This window comes from Chanos chanos, chromosome 5 (genome assembly GCF_902362185.1).
Source record: "Chanos chanos chromosome 5, fChaCha1.1, whole genome shotgun sequence".
NCBI classification, from domain to species: Eukaryota; Metazoa; Chordata; class Actinopteri; order Gonorynchiformes; family Chanidae; genus Chanos; species Chanos chanos.
The window spans coordinates 18,168,498-18,191,798 of NC_044499.1; the positions used below are offsets into that span (position 1 = coordinate 18,168,498).

The following is a 23,301-nucleotide window of genomic DNA, read 5'->3' on the forward strand; positions in this document are numbered from 1 at the left end:
AAAAAATAAATAACATGATTACATCTTTGAGACAAAAGTTTCATATCTCATCCCTTCATTTGATCCCTCGATAAGGATGTTAATCCCTAATTTTGACATTAGTTGTGACAGTCTTCCTTCTTCATCATCAGAGAGAAGAAAAAACACTACTAATACTACCTTTGCCGCAGAATCCCGTTTTGCACCCTGTAGTAGTGAATTATAGACATTAAGGGGAGAGAGAAAACATAACTGCAGAAAATACATTGTGCGTTATAACATACACAGGAGAAAGAAAGACCAAATGTGTGTAAAAAGATGTAGTAGCTGCTAAACCAGTATCACAATGTCTGTTATTTACTATGTGTAGCCTTCCCTGTTCAACAGGTGTCATAACTAAAGCTAAATCCTACTGTAGAACAGCTTTCCAGAAGAATGTCAACCTTCTAATCACTTCATGGCTTTGGACTGTATTTGTGTGAACGGTGACAGCTTTCAAGTGTTCTGTGAGAGTGGAGCTGCTGTAGTCTGAGGCAGGAAGGAGTGGCCTGTCCCACTGCTGTAGTTAGTTAACGAGACTTTGATCAGAGCTGTTCTCTGAGTCCTCGCCATCTGATCCCAACAATCCTGACATCACAGGGAGACCTAAAAAGACACAACCATTCAGGACAAAGAAATATGATTTCACCGCTTAGACACTAAAAGTGAAAGAGCTTTTTCAGTGCGCAGGAAGATACCAGATCGGTCACTGTTTTGAGCTGTAGATCAGTTTGTACTAGCCCAGTCAACATATAGACTGTACATTTTTCCAGGATACATTAGACCACGGATCTCATTTTTTCTTCTTTCAAAACAAAGGAGGTCCATGCAGGGATTATGATAAATTGATTTCAGTTTGTCACTCAAGAATAAACCTTGATTGGCCCAGTTCTTTTTGTAGCTGATTAGAACAGACCCCATTTATGAGTCCTCTCTGATTGGTGATTGGAGTGACATTTGAAAAGCTACTCTTACACCCTCACCCTTGATCTGTTTGCTGGCAGAACCTTTTGTCTGCACCTCCTCAGAGTCTGTAACGCAGAGTAATTAGCCAGTCAGTCACATCAAACACACACACACTCTCACTCTCACTCTACATCGGAGGAAACCTAGCCCAAGAAGTGTGACCCGGCAGTCACACTTCATTCTGACCAATCAGAGAGAGCTAAGGTGCTTATATCACACTCACACTTAATACACATGGGTACGAAATGCATGGGCATGGATGGTGAAGGGTGTAGACTACTCACGCCTGCGGATCTTGATTGGCCAGATTAGGATAGCACAAAGGCCAAAAACTGCAACAATTCCCACACCTCCAGTGACACCGACCATCACATAGTGGTAATACCAAACACATGCCGGACAACACACCTGCGTACTTAGAAAGAAAACGCACACACACTATGACAAATTTCACATCACGAAAATACACACACACTGTCAAATTTCACATCATGAGGTGCCAAATGTCACTTCTTTCTTTAGTTTCCATCAATATGTTATTTCTGCTGAATATCAAAATATCTTATGAAAAGTCCCTCACTCACACACTTACACACCCAGACACAAACACAAACTTACTGGCAGGGATGCAGGCCCTGGATTATCATCACCGATAGACCATTGGCGACCTTATCAGTGAAACTCATTGCTCCATAAACAAAGGCCCCACTTTGCTGTCAAAGACAGAGAGATTATCAGAGGGTGACTTTAAGGATTCCCTATAGCAATGCCTTTTATATCCACCCCAGGCCTGCAGCTTTGAGCACTGGTTCCGCGTTCAGTGTGATCAGAGTGCTTCCATCATGACAAACACACAAACAGAACTGAACGGAATTTTAGTTCCCCAGAAGTGTATATGAAAAACCATATCTATATCCTGATCTGTAGTACAGATACACAAAACTGGCTCACTTCCCTGTTCTTGTGCTCTCTGATAGATAAAACCGGACATTTAAGAATAGTCTGATTTTCACTTCTGCTGCAGTCTGCATTTACTTCAGCTCTTCCTAATGTTCTTAACCGTTCACTCACTTTGGTAAGCTCGAACCTTTACAAAAACAGACAAAAACTCATTTTTGAATTCATTTCAGACAAAATAAAGAATTTAAAATGATTTGAAAATGTGCAAAAAACTTTGAATGTTGTCTATGCAGCCTCAGTTCTCTACCAGTGAGAAAACAATTCGGAGCGTGGCACAAATTCGAATTAAAAAATTTTGCCTTTACCCTTTATAAAACCTGAAAAGTTGAGGGATTGGTAGCTATTTCATAGTAAATCTATAGCGTGTTTGGTAGAAACTAATATTTGATTGTTCAGCAACCTACCGTCTGATCTCCTATGAGGTCAGCGGTCATGGACAGTGACATCACTAGGATCGTGGCTGAACCTGCCCCCAGCAACACTGCTGCACCATAGACCTTGTCACCCATGTGGGTGTCCAGCAGCACCCAATAGGAGAATGCGAAAATCAGCAAGAGCCCAACAAAATAGGTCATCTGCCAGTGAGAAAGAATAAAACTCCATCCATAACAGCATAATCAAAAATCCTTAAACATGTAATACCTTTGACAGATTGACTAGAAATGAAAAAGTGCTTATGGCTCAATATATAAGTCTCTAGAAAACAAACTGATAATTCAAGCCAAAGAAACAGATCATGACAACACAGAATGATACTCACACATCTTCCTATGAGTTTACTGAAAGGTTTCATGATCAATGAAGAAGCAAAACCGCTCACATACATCACCAGAGGAATAGTGGCAATGTACTTCTACAACAGAAAGACACACAAGTCTTATGTGTTTTATAAACTATAATACAACCTGAATGCCTGACTGCGATGTAGATGCAGTTGAAAAAGATAAAAAATACAGTGGGCCTCTTGCAGGGTATTGTTTGTGTAACTGGTACATGTGGGCACAGCAGGAGTCATACCTTTGGCAGCATGAGTGTGTTGGTAAGGTACATGGCGATGTAAGTCTGGGACAGGTTCACTATGAGTCGGGTACACATGTACAGAAGAGCTACCTTTAGAGCATGAATAAAGACAGGAGTTTATAAACAAAATTATGATTTTGAGGGAGTACTCAAATGGGCATTGAAGACTTTATAATGTTTACTTTAGCGAGATTCAAGATGGTAGTTTCATCTGAAAAAATGACAAAAGAATGTAATATTTTTTTTAAATTTCTAAAAAAAAACAAATAAATGGGCAGCCACTTTCTCTGAACTGCTTTCACCATGACACACACACACACACACACACCCTCAAAAAATATGATTGAAAGACACACTCTCTCTCTCTCTCTCTCTCTCTCTCTCACACACACACACATATAAAGATGAAAACAAAAACAAGCACTGTATTTCAGATCCCGGGTCCTCTGCATTTTAAATGTCCTGGAAACATACTATAGCACAGCACATCCTCACTTTCCTACAGGCCAAAGAGTTCAGTAGGTGGGGCAGCACTGCGTGTAGATGTGCCAGTTACCTGGTAAAAGGATGGTTCCGTGAGCCAGTGCTGCCATCGCAGGAGAACTGAGGGTGAGGCTGTCGTGAGGCGAACGACAAGAGGTTGGCGTTCATCTGGACTGGAGCCTTCCTCTTCCGCACGTGGGCGACCGGTCTTCTCTTTGGTGCCCAAGTGGAAAAGGAGGGAGAACAGTGCACCAATGCCCAGCACAATGAGGCTCAGGTCCTAATCACAGACACATGACACAGGCATTTATAATACCTAGTAACGTTTGGCTCTCCTTTTACGGCTCTTATGGTCGAACCAGATCACCTGACAAACATGAACTGCCTCTATGAACTGAAAGAGCACTATATACACAATAAACCAAAGCATAATCATAAAGTGCCAGGTGACTGTACAACACCTGGGAACCTATGGACATTTTGATATCAGAAATTATACAGTCAAATGAGGAGAAGAAATGAAAGGCGGATGGACTTCACTAAAAAAATGAGGAATGCTATCCAAACTACTAGTGGCTCATCTGATTAGGACTAACACTACTCTAGGTGACATTCCTAAGAATGGATGGACTAAAGGCCAGATGGACAAAGGCACTGGCCATTGGTCACTGCTCAATTGAAAAAACTATATATATATATATATATATATATATATATATATATATACACACACACACATATATATATATCAAAGTGTCCAAGAGATCACAGACCCTGAATATGGGGATGTCGTAGGGGCCAAGGTTGTCTGCCATGGGGCCGTCATCCTGTCCCGACTGGAAGTGGAAAAGCAACCAGGCCACTGCATACACTGTGATGTTGGCTATTACAGTGAAGGCATATCTGTGGGATATAACCCAGACACACAGCACCAATGCTGAAGAAACATATTGCTGTGAGAACTTTAGAAACACAGAGTATTTTAATAACCTCTGCATGGTTGTTGCCAAATGTGTGGATTACACACAAATGATTCATACCATCAAGCCTTTTAATCAATTCAGCAGTGCTAGTTAAAGGATAAAGCACCTACGTGGGCTTTCAAAGTCAGGTTTGAGACACACTGACTGAGAATGATCAAACTCTTAATGACTTTCACATAACAAATGAGCTTGAACTAATTTTGAGGTTCTCATGAGACTTCAGACATGTTAAGTTCTTTCAGGCTGTTTACCTGTATGCGGTGAGCTCGACTTTGGCATGTTCACAGGACACCAGTTCAGGAATGAGAGACAGATGGGAGATCTGGGTGGCAGCCCAGCCAAACTGAAAGATGACGATAAACGGGGTGAAGTATGTGAGGCTGGCCCACTGAGGAGTGTACTGGTTGCAACCAAGGCACTGGTTAAATATGAATGGGAACGACAGCAACACGCTAACTGTTCCTGAAAGACAAGCAGTTAACGATGTGTTATACCTCCTTCCGTCATTTCCTTTTATTTAAATGCTTTTCGACTAGTTTCGGGCTTCATAATCAGTTGATAACCAGCAAGAGAATATTCAACCGGAGAATAATTGGTAGCCAGTTACTCACCCACTAAATGCCATGTCTTCCGTTTGCCATATGAACCGCAGCCGGGCGCACGGTCCGATTCATAGCCAATTATTGGTGTACAGATACCGTCCGCTATCTGCCCGATTAGTAATAACACACCGGCATAAGTGTTTTGAAACCCAAGTACAGAGTGGTAATATACCAGTAGGTATGTAAACCACATAGAGGCACAAAGATCGTTTAAGAAGTGTCCGACGGCATAACTTAAGCGCCTAAAGGCAGGTATTGAGTTTGAGTCTTCTGGCATGACCATGAGTATTCCCTTATAAAATGTAGTTTAAAACCCGAACGTTGTTCTAATAGCTATATCTGGCTTGGCATGTCGTGAGAAAGTGCGTTCATCGATGTAAACACTCCTTACTACACAACGAAGATGTAATATGTTTCACCACCACCTAAACACAAAATCTGTTTTCCTCGTGTTACCGAATAGTGTCGTCCTCCTGAAGTCAGCTGACTCCGTAAATGAATCCTGAAATGAAGAGTGAATTGAAACTGGTTGGCTTCTTAGTCCATCATACTAAATTGTACACTGGTTTCTGTATGTTGTCCGTTCCGACGGCGACACAGACTCAGCGATAAAATCATAATTTGATTGGTAAAAAGACTCGATCTGTAATATAAATATGTCTTCCATGTTACAGTTATAATTATTTCTTTAGTCCCATAACACCTGAATGAAGTTCACTCTTATTTTGGTCTGGACAAACCGTTTCCGCAATGCCCTAACGACAGTTTACGTAGGAGTATCATATTTTAGCCACGCCTTTTCACGTGATGCACACTTCCCCTCGAGAGCCCTGAAAGATGGCGCGAAAATATGGTTGATCTCTAGAGTCTAGACAACATATTACAAAATACGTAGTGTCTAAAGACAATTTCTGTCAAAGCTACAGGCTCACCCTCATATAATAATGTATTTACAGTTGTATGGTTTAGCCTTTGAGCGTGAGTGTAACAATGGGTTACTGCTTCCAAGGAATGTATGCGAAGTCACAAGACCGGCTCGAGTTAAAGTATCGGTCCTTCTACTGTGTGTGAGATCTGTCTGTCAGACAGGTAACGGATTCACATGACAGATTATATAACGTCTATGAAGAGAATCCATGACTTTTTTTTCTTGGGAGAAGTCATAATGCCATTAAATATGTTACAGAAGTAGGAGCATTTTTATAGGCTTGTAGACGCAAATTGCCCCTATTACATATTCGGCCTGTTAACCAGTTTATAAATGTTTGACAGTTAAGTCAAAAACCCAAGACTCTGTGTGACGGTCACGTGCAATAATGCTGTTCGTTTCAAAGTTCACTAACAACCGTCTGTCGCATATAACTGAAGACGATGCTTCAGCAGAAACTCTGACAGTATGAAACTCAGCAGAACCATTTTCATGACCAGTCAGTCTGCATTTCGGCTAAAATTCCGCGGGGGTTTGACGTTGCATCCGTCAATGCTTGGTCACTCCGATGTCCTCACCTTGAATTCGTATTAATATGAAATCTAATGCCTAAATTCTAGCTTTCCGTAATTACAACATAGCCTTCCATTATACCTGTTAATCAATAGTACATGAACGTACCGCTGAAGTCTCCGCGCATCACATTACTTCACAGGAACATGATATTCTTATTCTGTTCCCGTGTAATTCAGAAATTCAAAGATTGCTTTATCACACAGCAACAAAACAGTATGATATTTAGAGTTGGGATGTACGAGGATAAGACAACACTTTCCTGTACCGACATCTGTTGCACACAGTTATTCAACTCTTAACATATGATTTACAGGTTCAGTTCAAACGCAATGTGTACTGTAACAACGCTTGATGTCTTCAAATATACTTACTTTGCAACTCTCTGAAAGGTGTTCACCCTCAGTACTATTTAGACAGTATGAATCTGATCGAATCTCTCTATTCAGGCTTGCTAACGTACACAGCTCTTCATGTTGGCATGAGATCAGTCATAAGACAGTGTATGAAAACAAAATCAGGATGAAACAAAGTGACGGCATGTGGACACAATATGTGACATTTTATGAGGCATAGAAGAAAAAGCAACATTTAATAGTTATGTAAATCATAGTACATCCTCACTATAATAAGCATCCTCTGAATTTACCCATAATCCATGTGTTCACGTTGCATGGAGTCAAGCTATAATTGTATTTTACAACATTGAGAGAGCTGATGAGCAATGCCTAACTGACTCTTTTCCTTTTTTTAAGACCACCACCCTCCACGCCACAGTGGAGACTGGACACAAAAGAATTGGAAGAGGGCCACGGACACCTTCACTGGATAAAAATGTCAGAGAGGGAAAACATTAGTGTTAAATATTTTACTTGGAAAGGCACAAAACTATTATTCCCAGGTAAACTGAATCTAACGTGAGAAACAAAAGCACAAGACATTTTTTCCCCCTGATAAAAACTGAATGATCATCATCACTTTATCCCTTTAAGAGAGATCAGCCTGCTGTATGAGTGATCTCAGATCTGCCTTTATTTCTTTCTGTTCCTGCTCATTTCAACCGTTCTGAAATACGTTGTTTTTTTATCCCCCAAAAGTGCAATTTATAGAAGAGAGATTTAGTGTTTTTCTCTCTGTCTTCCACAGTACCTGAGACCAGCCACTGTCTTACCACATCCACATCAACAGGAAAAAAGAGAGAAAAACATACACAAAAAAAAAGCTGCTTTAAAAAAAAAAAAAGTGTCACACACACTACAACATGAGTAAAACTGTTCAACTCAGGGAGAGCAGAGCTTGAAAACAACTTCATTTTAAATTACAAAAAAAGGGAAAGACACAGATTTTACATACGTTACTTGATTCTGATGTCCATCACATTTATCCTGTTCCAATCTCAGATTCAATTCATTCACAACGTCTTTCACTTTTTACCTTGATCCCATAAAATAAAACAAGTTTCCATGGAACACATCTCTCAATCATTCAGGCTAAAGGTGTGTGTGTGTGTGTGTGTCTCTTTGTGTATGCGTGTTCTGTCCTCTGATAAATGTTTTTGTTTTTTTATTTTTCACGTGATCTAAAATACAAGTTTAAACAGTCCTTCTGGGTTTGGGGGTCACATCATATACTCTTGTCTCTGGGTTTAAACTGTCCCATCATTAACTCCTTGTGTCCCCACCACGTTTTACAAACAGGTGTATTTGTTCCTTTTGAGTCGTTTTCTTTTCCTTTAAAAAGAGGGTGAAGCCGAACGTTAGCCATGTCACCCCTCTGACCTGATGTTCGCAGGCGGGGCAGTGAGTGTTTGTTCCACAGTGGAGCTGGCTGCCCGGACGGGAGGTGAAGGGAGACAGTGAGAAGAGAGAGAGAGAGAGAGACAGAGAGAGAGAGATGGAAGGAGGGAGAAAGAAAACGCTCTGTGTTGCAGCTCCGTCTTTACTTAACGCATCAGTGACTGAATGTTTCAGATTTCCCTCTGTTCTTTTTCGTCTCACTTGTGTCGCTGAAGGGCTTTCCTCTTCCTCCTCTTAAAAAAGCAACAGCACCTAAAGCAAACACAGGAGACGGTGCCAAGGTCATAACCACATACAGTTTACTGCCTTTTACAGTACGTCTACACAATTAAGATTAATCACTGAAGACTGCTGCTTTCGGTGAACATTTAAACATATCTGATATTATCAGTATGATCTGTTCTTGACATCACCTTGATGGTTGTCCAGAGATGTCAGGATAAACATGTCTTTCCTTTTGCACTTCTTTGTCTCTCTGTCACTTGCTCTCTCTGTTGGTCTGTCTGTCCTTCACTCATACGCTTTCTCTCTCTTTCTTTATCACTATCCTGTGTTTATGAGCTTGTCACATGGTAAAAAGGAACATCTGTGAGAGTGTTCCAGGCTTTTACTGTGCGTGTTTTTCTTTTTCTTTTTTTTTTTTACACAGGGTTAAGAAGCCTTTATTTTTTGCACTTATTTCTCTGTGCATAACCTCCCAGCATGCAACTGGTTCTTTGTGGGGCACTAAAAAAAACACAACTGTCTGCTGAAGTCAGTAACTGTAACTGGCATACAGAACACAAATTTTGAGAGATTTAATTTATTTATTGTAGGTTTCTGGTTCATACACCAGTGTTGGGCCTGGGGGGGGGGGGGGGTTATTGCTGCTGCCTTACACATGACCTGATGAATGGTGACCTGAAATTGAATACATATTAGAGATAGTTCAGACATGGGGAGAGCTAGAACTCTGTGACACTGAAGATGAGGAGGTCCTTACCGTGTGTCATCAGCGACCTCAACCTCAGCAGGGGTGGTGATGGGGGCATTGGAGTGACCTGCAGTGGGGTCATCTGTGTTGACTTCTCCATTGGTAGAGCTCATTACCTGTACATAGAGTCAGGACAGAGAGCTGTCAGGACTGTGATCTAAGACTGAGTATGTGTGTGTAATTATCAGGACCACAGGCAGGGTTTCTGACATCCAAACACACAGAAACAGATTTCTGTTTTGACAATGTTGGACCCAGACTTCCTTCTCAGATAACAAAGCTGACTGTTGCTCAGTATAGCTATCACTATGTGTATAAGAATTCATCTGAGTGAACCTGTTTTGTTGATAAACTGATGACAAGTGATTAGGTTTCTTTCAAACACGAGTCACTGTTTCCATGGATACACAGACTTGATATTCATGATTTTTTCCTGTGTATGCTCAATCAAATTCATACAAAGTGGGTAAATAATGACTGCCACTTAAACCACAAAAACATTACTGAAATGCCATTTCAATGAACTGGCATGTGCTTTTTTTATATCTAAGGCACAAAATCCCTTCTTAAACTAGTCCTTTTATTCGCCTGATATTAGAAGCATGCAGTGTGTAAAGGACAGAGAGAAAAAGAGAGAGAAAACAAAGACTGGAGAAGTGATTACAGTAACAAAAACAAAAACAGAGAGGTGTCTGATAAGTGAGAAAAAGGGCAAAGGAGGCAGAAAAAAAAGAGAAGAAAGAAAGAGAGAAAGAAAAGAGAGAGATAGAGAGGAGTACGCTCGGACCATGCAGCACAGCGCACACACCCAGTACCTGGACAGAGCCCCCCAGCCTATCGGCCGTGAGGTGAGACCCCAGGAGCTCCCGATTGGTCACAGGAGTGGGCTGGGACTCGCTTCCTTTGGGTTCTGGTGACTGGTGCCACAGCAATGATGGGGGAGGGGAAGAGGATGATGGTAGGGGGAGGAAAAGATGGTGGTTGAAAGGAGGCGAAGGTGTAAAGAAGAAAGAAAGAAAAAAAAAAAGAACAAAACAGAAAAAGTTTATAGAGAACGCTTTCCATGCAGAAGCAGACCGCTCTAGCTAACAGAGGAGAGAGGTGGAGAATAAAGTGCATGTGAGAAAAAGAGAGTACATGACATGCAGAGATGGAGAGGGAGCAGCTAAGACACCAACACATCTCCAAACATGACTCTTATTTGGAGAAACTGCCAGCGGATACAAAGCCAAGACCAGTTCATTTCCGCCGAATGAACTATCATATCTGCTGCTTGGGCAATTTTAGCTGGCTTAAAATCACGGAGTGAGAACATTACATTAGGGAGTGACTGAGCATCCAGAGAAAATGATCCAAACCAACTCTAGCTTTGAAGAATATCTTGATGATAACATCGGACTAAGGCAGGTACTCAAAAGGGGTTTGGTCAAATCATGCTCCAAACCAAAGAGATAACAAATCACTGCTTTCCCTCATCCTAACTCACATGACATGACATGAACTCAAATGAACTTATCAAGGCATCTTTATGAAGTCGCAGTCATGAGAGGTGTGAAGTCACTCAGTTCAAATAAGAGGTGTGTTGTGTAAGAGTTCCAGAGGCATCAGGGTTACATGTATTTAAAAAAACAAACAAAAAAAACATGCAAATCTGAGTTAACCTTGACTCGTTTTTTTTTTTTTTTTTGCTTTTTAACCCAGGAGTACGTAGTCTAAATAATGTATGTGTCGCAAGACGTCTTTTTACCATACCCACATTCCTCCCACAGCTACTAAAATGGTCCAAATGCCAACTCAAGTCTGCACTGCATCTAAAGAGCCAGAGTATAGCAGCTATTCACAGTGTGTCAAAGGGATAAACTGTCAGACCTACAGTTAGTAATGTATGAAATAAACTAATAATTACACCATGCTCTCTGTCCTTCATCTTGCTACGTGAACAGCGGGTTGGTACACTTGTATCTCTAATGGACATTTAAGGATTTAAATGAAATACAGATTGCATTTCACAACAGGAATTAGACCCTGCACAGGTATCCTACTGTTCTGTGGCATGTCAAGAGCCTGTTTTAGTTCTGCTGAAATTAGCCTCATACTCCTGTGTAATAAGTTGGTTATGAATGTTTAAAGAAAAAGCTCACAGAAATGTCACACAGCGGGTTATTATGTACCTAGCCAACATGTACATCAATAGCATGCAGCCTGTGTGAGTTTACCTGCATGACATTACCTCCTGAACTGTTTTGTATATAAATGACTAGCATTATGCTCAATTCTAAAAGCAGCTTTCTTCCATTTTAAAATAAATGACCTTTAATAACTTTAAGCAAAAATGTCTCCTTAAAAATAGTAAAAAGTGCCCGACACCCCAGAGGGCTTCCACTTTCCACTGAGCTGACGAGAGGCCGAGATGTGTTGACCCTGACGAGTGAGGGAAATGAAGCCTGTTCTCAGAGATCCACAGAACACTTTCCAACCTCAGTACAAGTGTTTTTCTAGCAGATATGAGTATATGAGATACTGATCTATGCTTTTACGCATATTGATAGAAGCAGCATGCCAGTATTACAATTTTCCTCCTGATAGCTCATTCCCCTCTTCTGTAACCCTCAGTCTTAACTGGATGTAACACACAGGTGCCATCTACTGACAGTCGCGTACACTGTTGCCACACTGAGTGCAGCTATTCTTGGGGAAAGAACAGTGATCACTCGCAAGTATTTGCTGTTCCACTGTTTGTTTAGGCTTATTCTGGTCAACACTGAACTACTCTCTCAGACATCTTTCAGTTTCAGTATATCTGCATATGTTATCTCTTATGAATATTTGAGCGCACTCTTATGTTTTAAGTGTGTGTACAGTAAAGAGGAGTGGAATTCTGTCTGGTTCCAGGCCTTGATGTATATATGCATAGATTTTGTGTATGTATGTGCGTTTGAACAGACCTCTGTGTACACAGAGACAAATACGTGAGTGTGCATAAGTGAGAGTGTGTGTGTGTGTGTGTTTTTACACACACTTCAGGACTCACCTGATTTTTGGTCTGCTGTTGTGCTTTGTCTCTGTTGCTGGGCTGGAGTGGTGTGTCACTGGATATTGGGCCAATTGGAGTCGGCTGTTCCAAAGGTGAAGGGGAGAAAAAACAACTCTGAACTGGTCTAATACACTGTGTACTGTTATTCAACAAACGTGCAGGTTTTTTTTTTTCAAACAAAGAATTGCTGAATTCTAATCGTGATCTGATAAAATTCCTCTGAGACTCACCAGCGGCTTTCCAACCCAATCATATTCATAGTCGAAGACATAACCATTTCTGTCGAAGAGGTCAGTGAAGAGCTTCCTTAAGTAGTCATAATCTGGCTTCTCAAAGAAATCCAGTCTCCTTACATAGCGAAGGTAAGTGGCCATCTCTTCTACAGAAACCGTTTTTAGTTATTCATGTGAAATGGACACACATAAAACCCAAAAAAAGAAACAGTACATGCAGAGTAAAGAGAGCTGGCATCATGCAGAGTGGTAGCACTGACCTGGGAAGCTCTCACATAGAACTTCAATGGGAGTTGCCCTTTTGGTGTCTCCTATTTTCTGATAACGCTCCTTCAGAGTGTCCGCCTACGGGCCGAAACCACGAGAGAAGGATGAAGGAGAGAGAAAGAGTGAGAATCGAATATGAATCTGTCTTTTATTAAAACAGACTTTTATAAATGGGCATATGCAGACAGATCTTGATCTACGCAGACATCCAGATCCGTACACAAACTTCGGCATAACACATCAAAACGGTCTCATAACCATCTAAGTATTCAACACTAGCCATCCCTCTGTTACACTACGTCATTTCTGACTATTTACTAATACCAGCAAAATGCCATCGAGCTGTTCTGACCGTCTTATTCATCTAAATAGGTCAAGGTATCTAGGCTGTGCAGCCGCAAGGCGCTCTGCGGAGATTGCAAGACCAGATAAAACATCTCCGTCATAGGCATGAGCTGAGGTTAGATAAGGCTAATACACTAGTTACTCACATTCGGAGAAAAAGTAAAGAGGAAAAAAAAAAGTACTGCTGACAAAGTCACCACAGGTTGAAGTGGATGAAGTGTGTGGGTTAGAGCCTATGATCTTAACTTTGAGAACTAAGAGCCTTGAGGCTAAAAAAGCAGAAAAAGGTCATGTATCGAGATAAAATGTCTAGAATGTGGCGGGGGGGCTAAAACGGTCTGACTTTTGGTGAAGAATTGTGAGTTCTCCTTACCTTCAGGCCCTGCCAGGGCAGACTGCCTCTCAGAAAATACATAAACATATGACCCAGAGCCTCCAAGTCATCCCGTCTGCTTTGCTCTGCAACACAGCAAGGACGGAGAAAAAACAGACCACTCAGATAGGATGTTAAACGAGACAGCGACGGCTGAGTATTGGAAGACATCCCTACTGTCACACCATTTCAGTGAAACCTCTCTGGAGGTTTATTCAATACTTCATTTTCCATTCTGATTCCTTTGAGCAAATGTGTGAATATTGTCTTTCTTGAAAAACAAACATTTTTAAAGTCTGTGTTTCGCAACCAATTCAGCCGCAGCAAAGGTCTAAGCTGATTATAGCCACTGATGTAGAGAGGAAATTAGTCACAGCTGAAGTGAAGAGAAACAATAGACGTTCATGTCAAGCCACCTAATTAAACAAAAGGGAAGGGCCAATGAAAAGGCACCCAGATATAACAAAAAAAATCTCTTTGTCATTACAAGCATGGCATTATTATAACAACAGCCCTGACATACTCATGGTTGACTGAGCTCTGAATCACTGTGCTGCTCAGTGGAGCTGCCCACTCTATGCAGACTTCAGTTGTTCATTAAAAACAGCATGGAAACTCTGGTTGGATGGCTTTAATATAACCGCACTGCCAAAGACTTGCTTAAAACTAATCTAAAGTCAAAAGTCCTTTTACCCAAGAATCAGATCTTTGAGAGTTGAGGAGGAGAAAAAAAAAAAACTGGCACAGTCATCGAACTCTTTTTTTTTTTTGACAGTGCTACTTAACTCTTGGCACAAGAGAAAAAAGGCTATAGTTCAAACCTTATCGCTATATTCCAAATGAATTTTATACAGAAATTATTAAAGTACAAAATGTGGTATTCACATACTTAAAAATATAATCATCAGTTTAAGGAAAAACACACTAGCATAGGCTTTAAAATACGACCCCCCGCTAGCATATATTCCAAAGGTAAAACCCTCTGCACTTTAGAGGTTACCAGACTTTTAGCTGAATGCTATGGTTTGTTTCCCTGGGTGCTGACTGGCTTTACCTTTGCCCAGGTGTGTGTTAATGCTCATGTATCGGGCTGTTCCTGTCAGGCTCTTGTGCTCCCGGTAAGGGATGTGTTTTTTAGTCTCAGGGTCAATGTACTCCTTGGCCAGGCCAAAATCAATAATGTGGATCGTATGCTGCCTTTTGCTCCCCGGCCGGCCCACCAGGAAGTTCTCCGGTTTGACGTCCCGATAAATCAGGCTCCTGGTGTGTACATACTCCATCCGTGTGATCTGGGGTACAGGTGAGAGGAGAGCAAAGAGGAGACAAAGTGTCACTGTCGATACTTATCACACATGCCTGTACAATGCAAGAATATTCTAGAATATTTAAACAGCGAATGTCAGGAACTCAGACATTCTGCATTTTATAAAAAGTGTGTTTTTTTAATACATACATATATATATATATATATATATATATATATATATATATATATATATATATATATATATATATATATATATATGTGTGTGTGTGTGTGTGCACGCGCTTGTCTGTATGCATAGAAATTTCTGCTGCAACATCCCATATGCCCTGTATGGAAACTTCCTCTATGTATGGGCTTCAGCCATGCATTACCTCTGCAAAGTCTTGTAATCCAGCATTCTACTTTGGGTCTATAAAACCCACCTTTACTAGCAGCTCACGAACCAACCAAAGTGGTGTGCTGAGCCCCAAAGGGGTCACTATAGTGCCAAATTAGGGGTTTTAAGCCTGAGAGAAGAAACTAACCAACTGGATGGCAATCATCAGGACGGTCTTGAGGGAGAAGGTGCGGTCGCACAGGTCAAACAGATCCTCCAGACTGGGCCCCAGCAGCTCCAACACCATAGCGTTATACTTTCCACAAGGCCCAAAGTAGTACACCTGAGGGATGCCCTCTGGAAACGCACACATAAATACACACATGCAGATCATACCTTTCCCAATCAAACATCCACACTGGCACAGGAAAGGAAATGTGAGCCGATTTAAAATGACCACGTGCTGTTTTCATGTAACTGATGTTTGCAGAGAGGGACGGAGCAGAGATAAGGAGAGGAAGTGAAAGCTGTAAGTGAACGGAAACTAGAGGTGAGCATCTGAAGGTGAGCAGGCGCCAAAATTACTGGCACTCCTCACTAGAGACCCATAACTGCAGCTAGCATGTGCCTGTCCTGTCCCAGAAGGAGCTCGATAGTCATACTGGGCTGTCAAGCCACCCATTAACTCTACGTGCTGGCTGTGTACAGAGGTACTTTTAAAAAGCACAGTGTTAGATGGATTCAGTGTCTGTTGACCAGGGATCAATCATCCGACGTCTACCCCGGGAAAAAACGCCTTAGTGTATATTCCATCACTCACCCACACACACACACACACGCACACGCACACACAAGTGCAGGGGATGAAGGCACACACAGCCTACTTGGGACTCTTCTTGAATAACCACAAATAAATACAGAAAACTGACATAAACATCGAGGCTACACTGAAAAGACTGGGGAGTGAAGGCAAAGAGGAGAAGCCTAGTTCTATTCCCATCTGAATTCAACTTTTAAAACACAGATGGCAGAATACAAATTCTATGACATCTTTACTGTGTGTGAAGGATTGACCTGTGATTCCACGGCAGTGTTAGAAATGCACAGAGCACTTAACCAGCTACTGGTTAGTGCATAATTAAAATGACTGGGAACCTTCATCAGTTTCACTATCCTCAGATTAAACTATGGTTTATCCTTTCCATCTACACTGGAAAAAAAAACAAACATTCATTTTAACAGAGCAGGGTATTTATAAAATCCACTTCTAATGCTTAGAATTCATCATCAGAAGTACAATAGTGTTGGCAGTATCGTAGTGCAATGTTCATCTGTCAAACATGATATGAGCTATTCATGCAAGGCTGAGGATCAGTCATAATTTCAATAACTTAATAAAAAAAAAACCTTATACGATCCATGCAAAAAAATGTTTTTAATAAATTTAGTATTTTTATGTCCATTGTCAAAACAGTTGCTGGCTCTGCTTTTTCCTGTGATAATATGATAACCATACAGCTTTAAGGTGGTTTGGCTCAATTAGGCATGTAGTCTGCCCAATGTAAGTCACCGTGCTGATGCTCTTGCCTTATCAAGACACGTGTGTGAGATTAGAAGTAGGCAGAGCACAACAGGAAAAACAATCACGAGAGGAACAGTGAAGCCTCCATAATGTTTGCGTTAGTGATCACAGGTTGTGAAAATCCACCTTAAAAAAGAACCCATCCTTGCAGCAGAGACCATTACTGGTTACAGTGGCCAACCCCTAAAACACGTCAACTCACATAGCCTTAAATCAAACAATGCTGCTATATACAGGTTCTATAAATATCAGCTACTACCCTGTCCAAAGAACAGACCGTAATGTGAGGCACAGGATTTTATTCAAGTGTATTTGAAAGCATGATTGCTAACATCAAATAACTTACCTGAATTTCCCAACTGTTTGTAAAACCTGTATTCAAGATGGAGCTGGGGTGCTCTGGATTTGATTGGCTCCTGGAAAAGTCAGAGATCAAGGAACAATGACAATCAGATTTTTGAAAAATCTTACAGGATCAAATTCTTTCACTGTATACTGCCATCCCATGTCTGCCCTAAAGTTGTCAGTGAGGAGCATGAAATTGCTATCAGCAATGTACTGATAAAACATTTGGAAATACCAACTGGTGACCTTGATTTCCCATTTAAAGATGGACAGTATGCAACAAATAACCTCTGAAGAGGTGTACTGGAAAATCTGTAAAAATCATTCCCATGGACAGATGCCCACAGCACACCGGTGGACACTAGTGCTGTGTGGACCAGAAAGACTGACAAGAGGCCGGCACTGTTTCTCTCTCCCAGAACATCGTCTCTGGTGTTAATTGGACAGGGAGGACACGATGGACGCAGATATACGAGGGCATATGAGGACGTTTTGTTTTCACTCAGTAACATATGAGGACGTTTTGTTTTCACTCAGTAACATATGAGGACACTTGTTGCAGTCAGTTCAACAAAAAAAAAAAAATCTGAGACCTGAAATAGCAAATCTCATTTCTGCTTCTATCCTCAAATAAAAACTTAAAATGGGGAAAAACAACAACAACAACAACAACAAAAAAACAATTTGTTCAATACAATGTTATCTTTTGGGTCAGGTGGTCTTGCCTTGACATTTCCTGAATATTTTTACTTGAAATTCTTAAATTCAGGCAATGGGCAAACTCATCATCATGCTCTCCTCTTTTAAATGGCTTTAAATGATATGCTCATATTTTACATCTGGCGTGGTTGGTTTGGTGTGTGAGTTTGAGTACAGAACAGCAGTGAACTGATTTCTGTGAGCATGTGAAAAGGAAGAACCAGTGGCTAGGGCAACGGTCATATAAATGAATGAAGTAATAAAAACTGTTTAAATAGCGTGGGATATACAGAGTTATTCGCAACAGGATTTCGGCCTTGTACAGCTTTGAGGCAGAAGAACAACTCTTCCTCTCCAGTGTCAGCTGAAAGCAAAAGGTCCTGAAAAGTTCAGGCAGTTTAAATAGAGGTTTTTTTAATCATTTCAAGGACAGTTCCTGTTTCATCTTTGCTGTCAGGAAATTCTTTCAGGCTTTTCCTTCCCATCACAATGAATGAGCTCAGAGTCCTCATCAGACAGGTATGACTACCTTGACCTGCATGTCACTGCAAACGGTGTGAACATTAATTATGGAGACAGCTGTGTATAATGCCACATTTATCATGTAGATGTATACATGCAGAATACACCCACTACACAAATCAATCTACCACCCACCCAGTGTACTAGCACCTCCTCTAAGCTAACATATTCTTGCTGTCTGCAAAGTCAAGTTTTTTCTTATGGACTTATTTTGACCCAGACATGGATAGGAGTGATAAACATTCTACCTGAGGTATGCTGGCAAATCTAATCCAACGCTCAGGTTTTTAACTTTCAAACGTTCCAAAAAAATCTGAGGAAAGCGTTACACATCAGGACAACAAGCAAAATCATCTAAGAAGATCAAGCTTCCGGAGGGCTAGTCAACAGTCATCTACAAATATTATACTTTTCTACATGTTTGACTGCACTTGCAACAGGCACCCAGTGCTAACACTGCTATCATATCATCAAAGTCAGCCAGATATAGGTTTGTTTCCATAAGAGTTGAACAGTTTTCAATCTCTATAGGTTGATCTCCTCTAGGATCTTAATCTTTTCTTACACACCAATATTTGGTGTTTTGTTGAAATTACTTTAAGTATAAAATTCAGCCATCCACTGTAAGTTGTGAGCACATGCACACTTACGCTATCATACCTTCCAAAACAGTTGGCTTAAACAATTAGATCTGTTAACAGTTAGGTTTGTGAAATTTACATACTCATATGAATAAAATTTTAAATGAAAAGAACACCAGCGCTTCCAGGAATCATCATATGGAAAGTCTACACTGCAATACAAGGCTACAGTGAACCACAATGATGAAAATATGTTGATATACAATGAGGTTTTAAGTTAGGATGACAACATGTTCTGATTGTGCCAGAAAAATCAAGATGGTACAAATTCAATATTTTTTTTCAACTTAATCCCCAATCTTGATGTTCTTGAGGTGAACATCAGTAGATGAATTCCACTGAAACCTGTGATTTTAAATAACACAGATAAACAGTTCTAAGAGTATGGCTTGCTTTTAAGGGAAGTACCAGTTCTTGTCATTTACAGAATGACAGTTGCACTAACCGACACAAACCGCAGTGTTTTTAGACCTTACCAGTTTGATGGCCACGTATTCATTGGTGTAGAGGTTTTTGCCGAGCCGCAGCTCCCCGAAATTCCCACAGCCAATTTTCTTCCCCACTCGGAAGTTGGGGCCAACCATAAGCACCCCAGAGTTGGTCCCAGAGCTGCGGCCCCCATGTGTTGTCCTGCTTCCGCCAGTCTTAGACATCCTTTTCCCTTCCTCCACCTCTCCCTTTCCTCCTCCTCTCTTATCAAAATCCATAAGCTTGTGATACCCCGGCCTCTCCACGATTACTCCACTGCCATAAAATTCACAGAACCACCAAAACAACGACCAATAGGGGTATGGGGGAGGTTTGGAGGAGGAAAGGAGCACAAGAAAACAATGAAGGCAGCAGCTTCACCTGAACGGGTTTGTTTTTTGTCTGTAGCTACGGAAAACTTTTCTTTTTCTTTAATTTGGGAAAAGCTGTGGCAAAAGTATCCGAAAGGAATTATCCGACTGAAGGAGTTGGATAGAAGGGAGCTCCTCGGTTCTGTCGTTGAATCTCCAAATCCAACATCAAAGGAGCATCGTCGCCTTAAAACAATCACGATTATGTGTGTACGCACACACTCTGGTTGACAATCAATCCTAGCTGCTGGATTCACGACACAGCCTGGCGACGTCATCCATCCTCATCGCCTCCTCCTGAGCAGTCTGTGGAGGTGCACCAGACATTCCTTGTGTTCCGAGACACACCAGAGGAGCGACATCAACAGTGGGCTTTTAAAAACAAACAGTCGGCACAACACCACTCTTCAGAACATCTAGACAGAAAAGAGAAAAAAGAAAACTATGATGCTCTGAAAGAATGTCCAATGGTAAGGACATAATATTATGGTCAAAGGGCTTTCAATTTGTAACTTCAGTCATTCTAAAAAAACAAAACAAACAAACAAAAAACCCCCCACATTTTGATAGATCCCACAAGAGGTGTGGTATGGTTGTTTGTGTGCCGTGTAATAAAAGCACACCTTTTACAAAGTGCAGATGACATCACACAGATTTTCAAAGCGCTTTTAGGTTGTTTTCATAGTTAGATGTGTTCAGATTTTTCCATTATGAGGCCATAAAGAGAGACAACCTGATGGAGCATATCTGATGCCCTTTAATCACAACTGTAGTGAGGACTGAGGGACTGCATTTTGGAAGACATTCATAACATTCACAATCAAGCCTAGCCATAATCTCCAGAAAGAGTTCACTGGAAGTAGAGGGTTTAAGTGAGGAAACAAGAAACCAGAGACTGTCTCCCTACAGGAAGTGTTATCTGCAGTTTCTGACTTTCAGCTCTAAAAATACAACCCTCCACAGTTCTGGCTGAGGTCTGAGGTTGAGTGCAGAGGAATAGTCGTCTTCTCTGGCTTGGAGACTTTTGAGTGTTGTTTGCTGGGAGGGGAAGGGAGGGGATCTCCCCAGCTGTTATGGATAAACTCATTTCATTGACCATGGAACTCTAGGCCTGTCTTCATTTCCAATGGGAGAGAGAATGCGTAAGAAGATGTGATGTTCTATGGGGTATTTCACATTTACTTATAAGTACCTGGTAACAAAGAAAGTTAACAGTGAACTTACGGCCGTAAAAACTTAGGGATAATAGCAACACTCAAAATCTACCAAACTGTAAAATTTCACATGATTTGAAATTACATGAAATAATTGGATTTCACATGAAATGAAATAATTGAAGCTTAATTATAAATTGCCCATTCTCTGTGTTCAAGGTTTACAACTTTAAGTGTCTGCCCACCAAAATGCTTTCAGCAAAATAAATGATAAATCCAATATGTTTGAATGATCCCCAAAGCTAAACTGACGAAACCAAAACCTGTTCATTAAGGAGGAGAAGAGACCTAGATCAGATGTGAATTTAGTAAGATTTGCTATTCAATGCCTGGTTCAAATCAGTTTTTCAAAATTCAACCTGCAAACTTGCCTTCAGCAAAACAAGTAACAACAAAACAAGAAAAGGAAGCAGACAAGTTGAATATTAACCTAGCCTTGAGACCATCCACACAAATTCTAAGAAATTAGGCCCAAGTCTTCATCATGGTACGCAAAATGTACTTAAATCTACTTAAAGAGTCAATAAGCAAATAAGATATTTATATTACAAAAACATATACATGTAAGATTTTTCCCACAACAGTGTCAGTTATACCATATTGGGCCAAGGGTCACGCACCGGCTGTAATCATAACTAACTACACAGATGTGAAAATAGCACACCTAACATTGCTTGCGGAGACACAAGGGATGTCACATTGCATATTTGAAATGGGATTCGCAAGTGCAGGCGCACAAGAATTCAGGAAGACTTCAAAACGAAAAATAAATTCGACATTGTTATCGCAACTAGCCTGCTAAAGAATTAATGATGGCTAATTTATGGTTAATGTAAATTAATGCAATGATAGGACTACAGTAACTATACAGAAAAATAAACTCGTCTTCTCTTCTTTACTGTGGTTGAGTCAGTGCTAAATGTGTTCTCTGACTGGAATACAAAAGCTACAATTACACTGTCCAGTTAGATTGTTTGGGTGGTAATTATCTTAACTTAAGTCATAACTTAAGATATTCAACAGAACTACAGATCTAAACTTTAATCTAACATGTTATATTTTCATGCCTTCTAGCTAATGACACTCGTTGACCAAAGCAATCAGTAGGATTAGGCCTGCATAGATGCACCAGTTAGGGGGGCTTTCGAGCTAACTAGCTATCATGATACACATCAATTCACTCACTTAGTATTAGATACATACTATACCAGTTGGCAGAGTTGCCAGTTGAGCATGTTCATAAAAGCATCCTGGCAAGTTATAAGAAGTTACCGTGTTGTCAAGGCAAACAGAAACACAACTTGTTTTACGAATTAACAACCTCGCTAGCTGTACATTTTGCTAGGCAGCGAAGATATGGCTAGCCAACCAACAATTGACCAGCATTTGATTACTAATTTGTAGTTCAGATATGTGATTATATTAGTGCATACCATCTGAAGTTCATGTTAACTGTACTTAAATATATGAGGAGTGATTGTCATAAGCGGCACTTAAACAAACAGTGCAGTCATATCTTGCTATTTAACTAATGTTGTTGCGGAAAGCATAGATAACACAGTTAGCAGGTGGCTAAACACGGTTAGCGAGATGTGGCCTACTACACAACATTAACTTAACGTCGATAGCTAGCTAGGAAACTGTGTTAACTTAAAGAAGTAAATGGATAAAATATAGGACAAGAACGTGTCGAGCAGTTCTCTGTTTATGGAAACAATATACACATTAAGATGTGAGAAATCAGAGACGTATTGCTTTGCAGTCCCAAGTCAAAACATACTCAGAAAGCAATCAGGCTAGCCATCATCGAACCGGGCAACTCCTTAATCCGAACACTCGAAATCGATGCAAATTATCTTAACGGAATACTGCACTAATCGATAAACAGAAAACACAGAAACACGCCAGATGTTTTTACCTAAAACTGGTCCTTGGCAATTCCCATCGTTTTCGTTTTACTGCCCATTTCTTGATGCCATTTTCGTTTTTTCTCCCTCTAGCTAATGTCTCTTTAAGCTTCCCAGTCAGCTAGCGAGTTTCCTCCGCTGCCGCTGTATGATAATACTTGGTCTAAGTTGTCCAACTTGCGTATTATGGTTTGGAGAATAGCGGGCCATAAAATTCCGCGCTCTCAGGAAAAAATGCGCAAGAACACTTTCATTCAATGTAAGCTTACGTGAAGTCGAACATGTTGCAAACACAGCTGAGTTGGTATCAGTATAAGGGACTTCTTCAAGCATATAAAACATACAACTTAATGAGAATTATTTGGCTTTACTTCCGTTTAACTAGTTTGTTAATGGGGGTTTAAGGTGTCATGGT

General features: G+C 40.7%; 2 protein-coding genes across 3 annotated transcripts; both read right to left on the bottom strand.

The window, feature by feature from the left end:
- Positions 1-290: 290 nt before the first annotated feature.
- Positions 291-5,309, bottom strand: mfsd12a (major facilitator superfamily domain containing 12a). Its single transcript, XM_030775612.1, has 10 exons — positions 5,042-5,309; positions 4,682-4,892; positions 4,221-4,350; positions 3,521-3,727; positions 2,962-3,054; positions 2,705-2,797; positions 2,349-2,519; positions 1,603-1,697; positions 1,269-1,399; positions 291-624 (listed from the first exon to the last, which is right to left on the bottom strand). The coding sequence occupies exons 1-10, from the start codon at positions 5,307-5,309 to the stop codon at positions 545-547; spliced, it is 1,479 nt and encodes a 492-aa protein (XP_030631472.1). The 3' UTR covers positions 291-544.
- Positions 5,310-7,543: 2,234 nt separating this feature from the next.
- csnk1g2a (casein kinase 1, gamma 2a) lies at positions 7,544-22,985 on the bottom strand. Of its 2 annotated transcripts, XM_030773726.1 has the most exons (12): positions 22,898-22,985; positions 19,403-20,181; positions 17,066-17,135; positions 15,346-15,494; positions 14,609-14,843; positions 13,555-13,640; positions 12,830-12,914; positions 12,567-12,715; positions 12,334-12,417; positions 10,118-10,219; positions 9,312-9,418; positions 7,544-8,581 (listed from the first exon to the last, which is right to left on the bottom strand). In XM_030773726.1, exons 2-12 carry the CDS (start codon positions 19,631-19,633, stop codon positions 8,527-8,529), a joined length of 1,353 nt encoding a protein of 450 aa, XP_030629586.1. In that variant the 5' UTR covers positions 19,634-20,181; positions 22,898-22,985; the 3' UTR covers positions 7,544-8,526. The 2 variants fall into 2 exon arrangements, with proteins under 2 accessions (XP_030629586.1, XP_030629587.1); XM_030773727.1 differs by lacking the exon at positions 10,118-10,219.
- Positions 22,986-23,301: the final 316 nt, after the last annotated feature.

Bases quoted from the DNA above. Each gene is read 5' to 3' on its own strand.
- mfsd12a (XM_030775612.1), bottom strand. From the start codon at position 5,309: ATGCCAGAAGACTCAAACTCAATACCTGCCTTTAGGCGCTTAAGTTAT. The intron at 1,698-2,348 runs GTAGGTTGCTGA...TGTCTTTGACAG, and splicing joins ACCTCATAGGAGATCAGACG to CAAAGTGGGGCCTTTGTTTA. The intron at 625-1,268 runs GTGAGTAGTCTA...GTGTCTTTTTAG, and splicing joins GCCAATCAAGATCCGCAGGC to GTCTCCCTGTGATGTCAGGA.
- csnk1g2a (XM_030773726.1), bottom strand. From the start codon at position 19,633: ATGGATTTTGATAAGAGAGGAGGAGGAAAGGGAGAGGTGGAGGAAGGG. The intron at 17,136-19,402 runs GTAAGGTCTAAA...TGACTTTTCCAG, and splicing joins AATACGTGGCCATCAAACTG to GAGCCAATCAAATCCAGAGC. The intron at 10,220-12,333 runs GTGAGTCCTGAA...CTGTGGCACCAG, and splicing joins AACAGCAGACCAAAAATCAG to TCACCAGAACCCAAAGGAAG.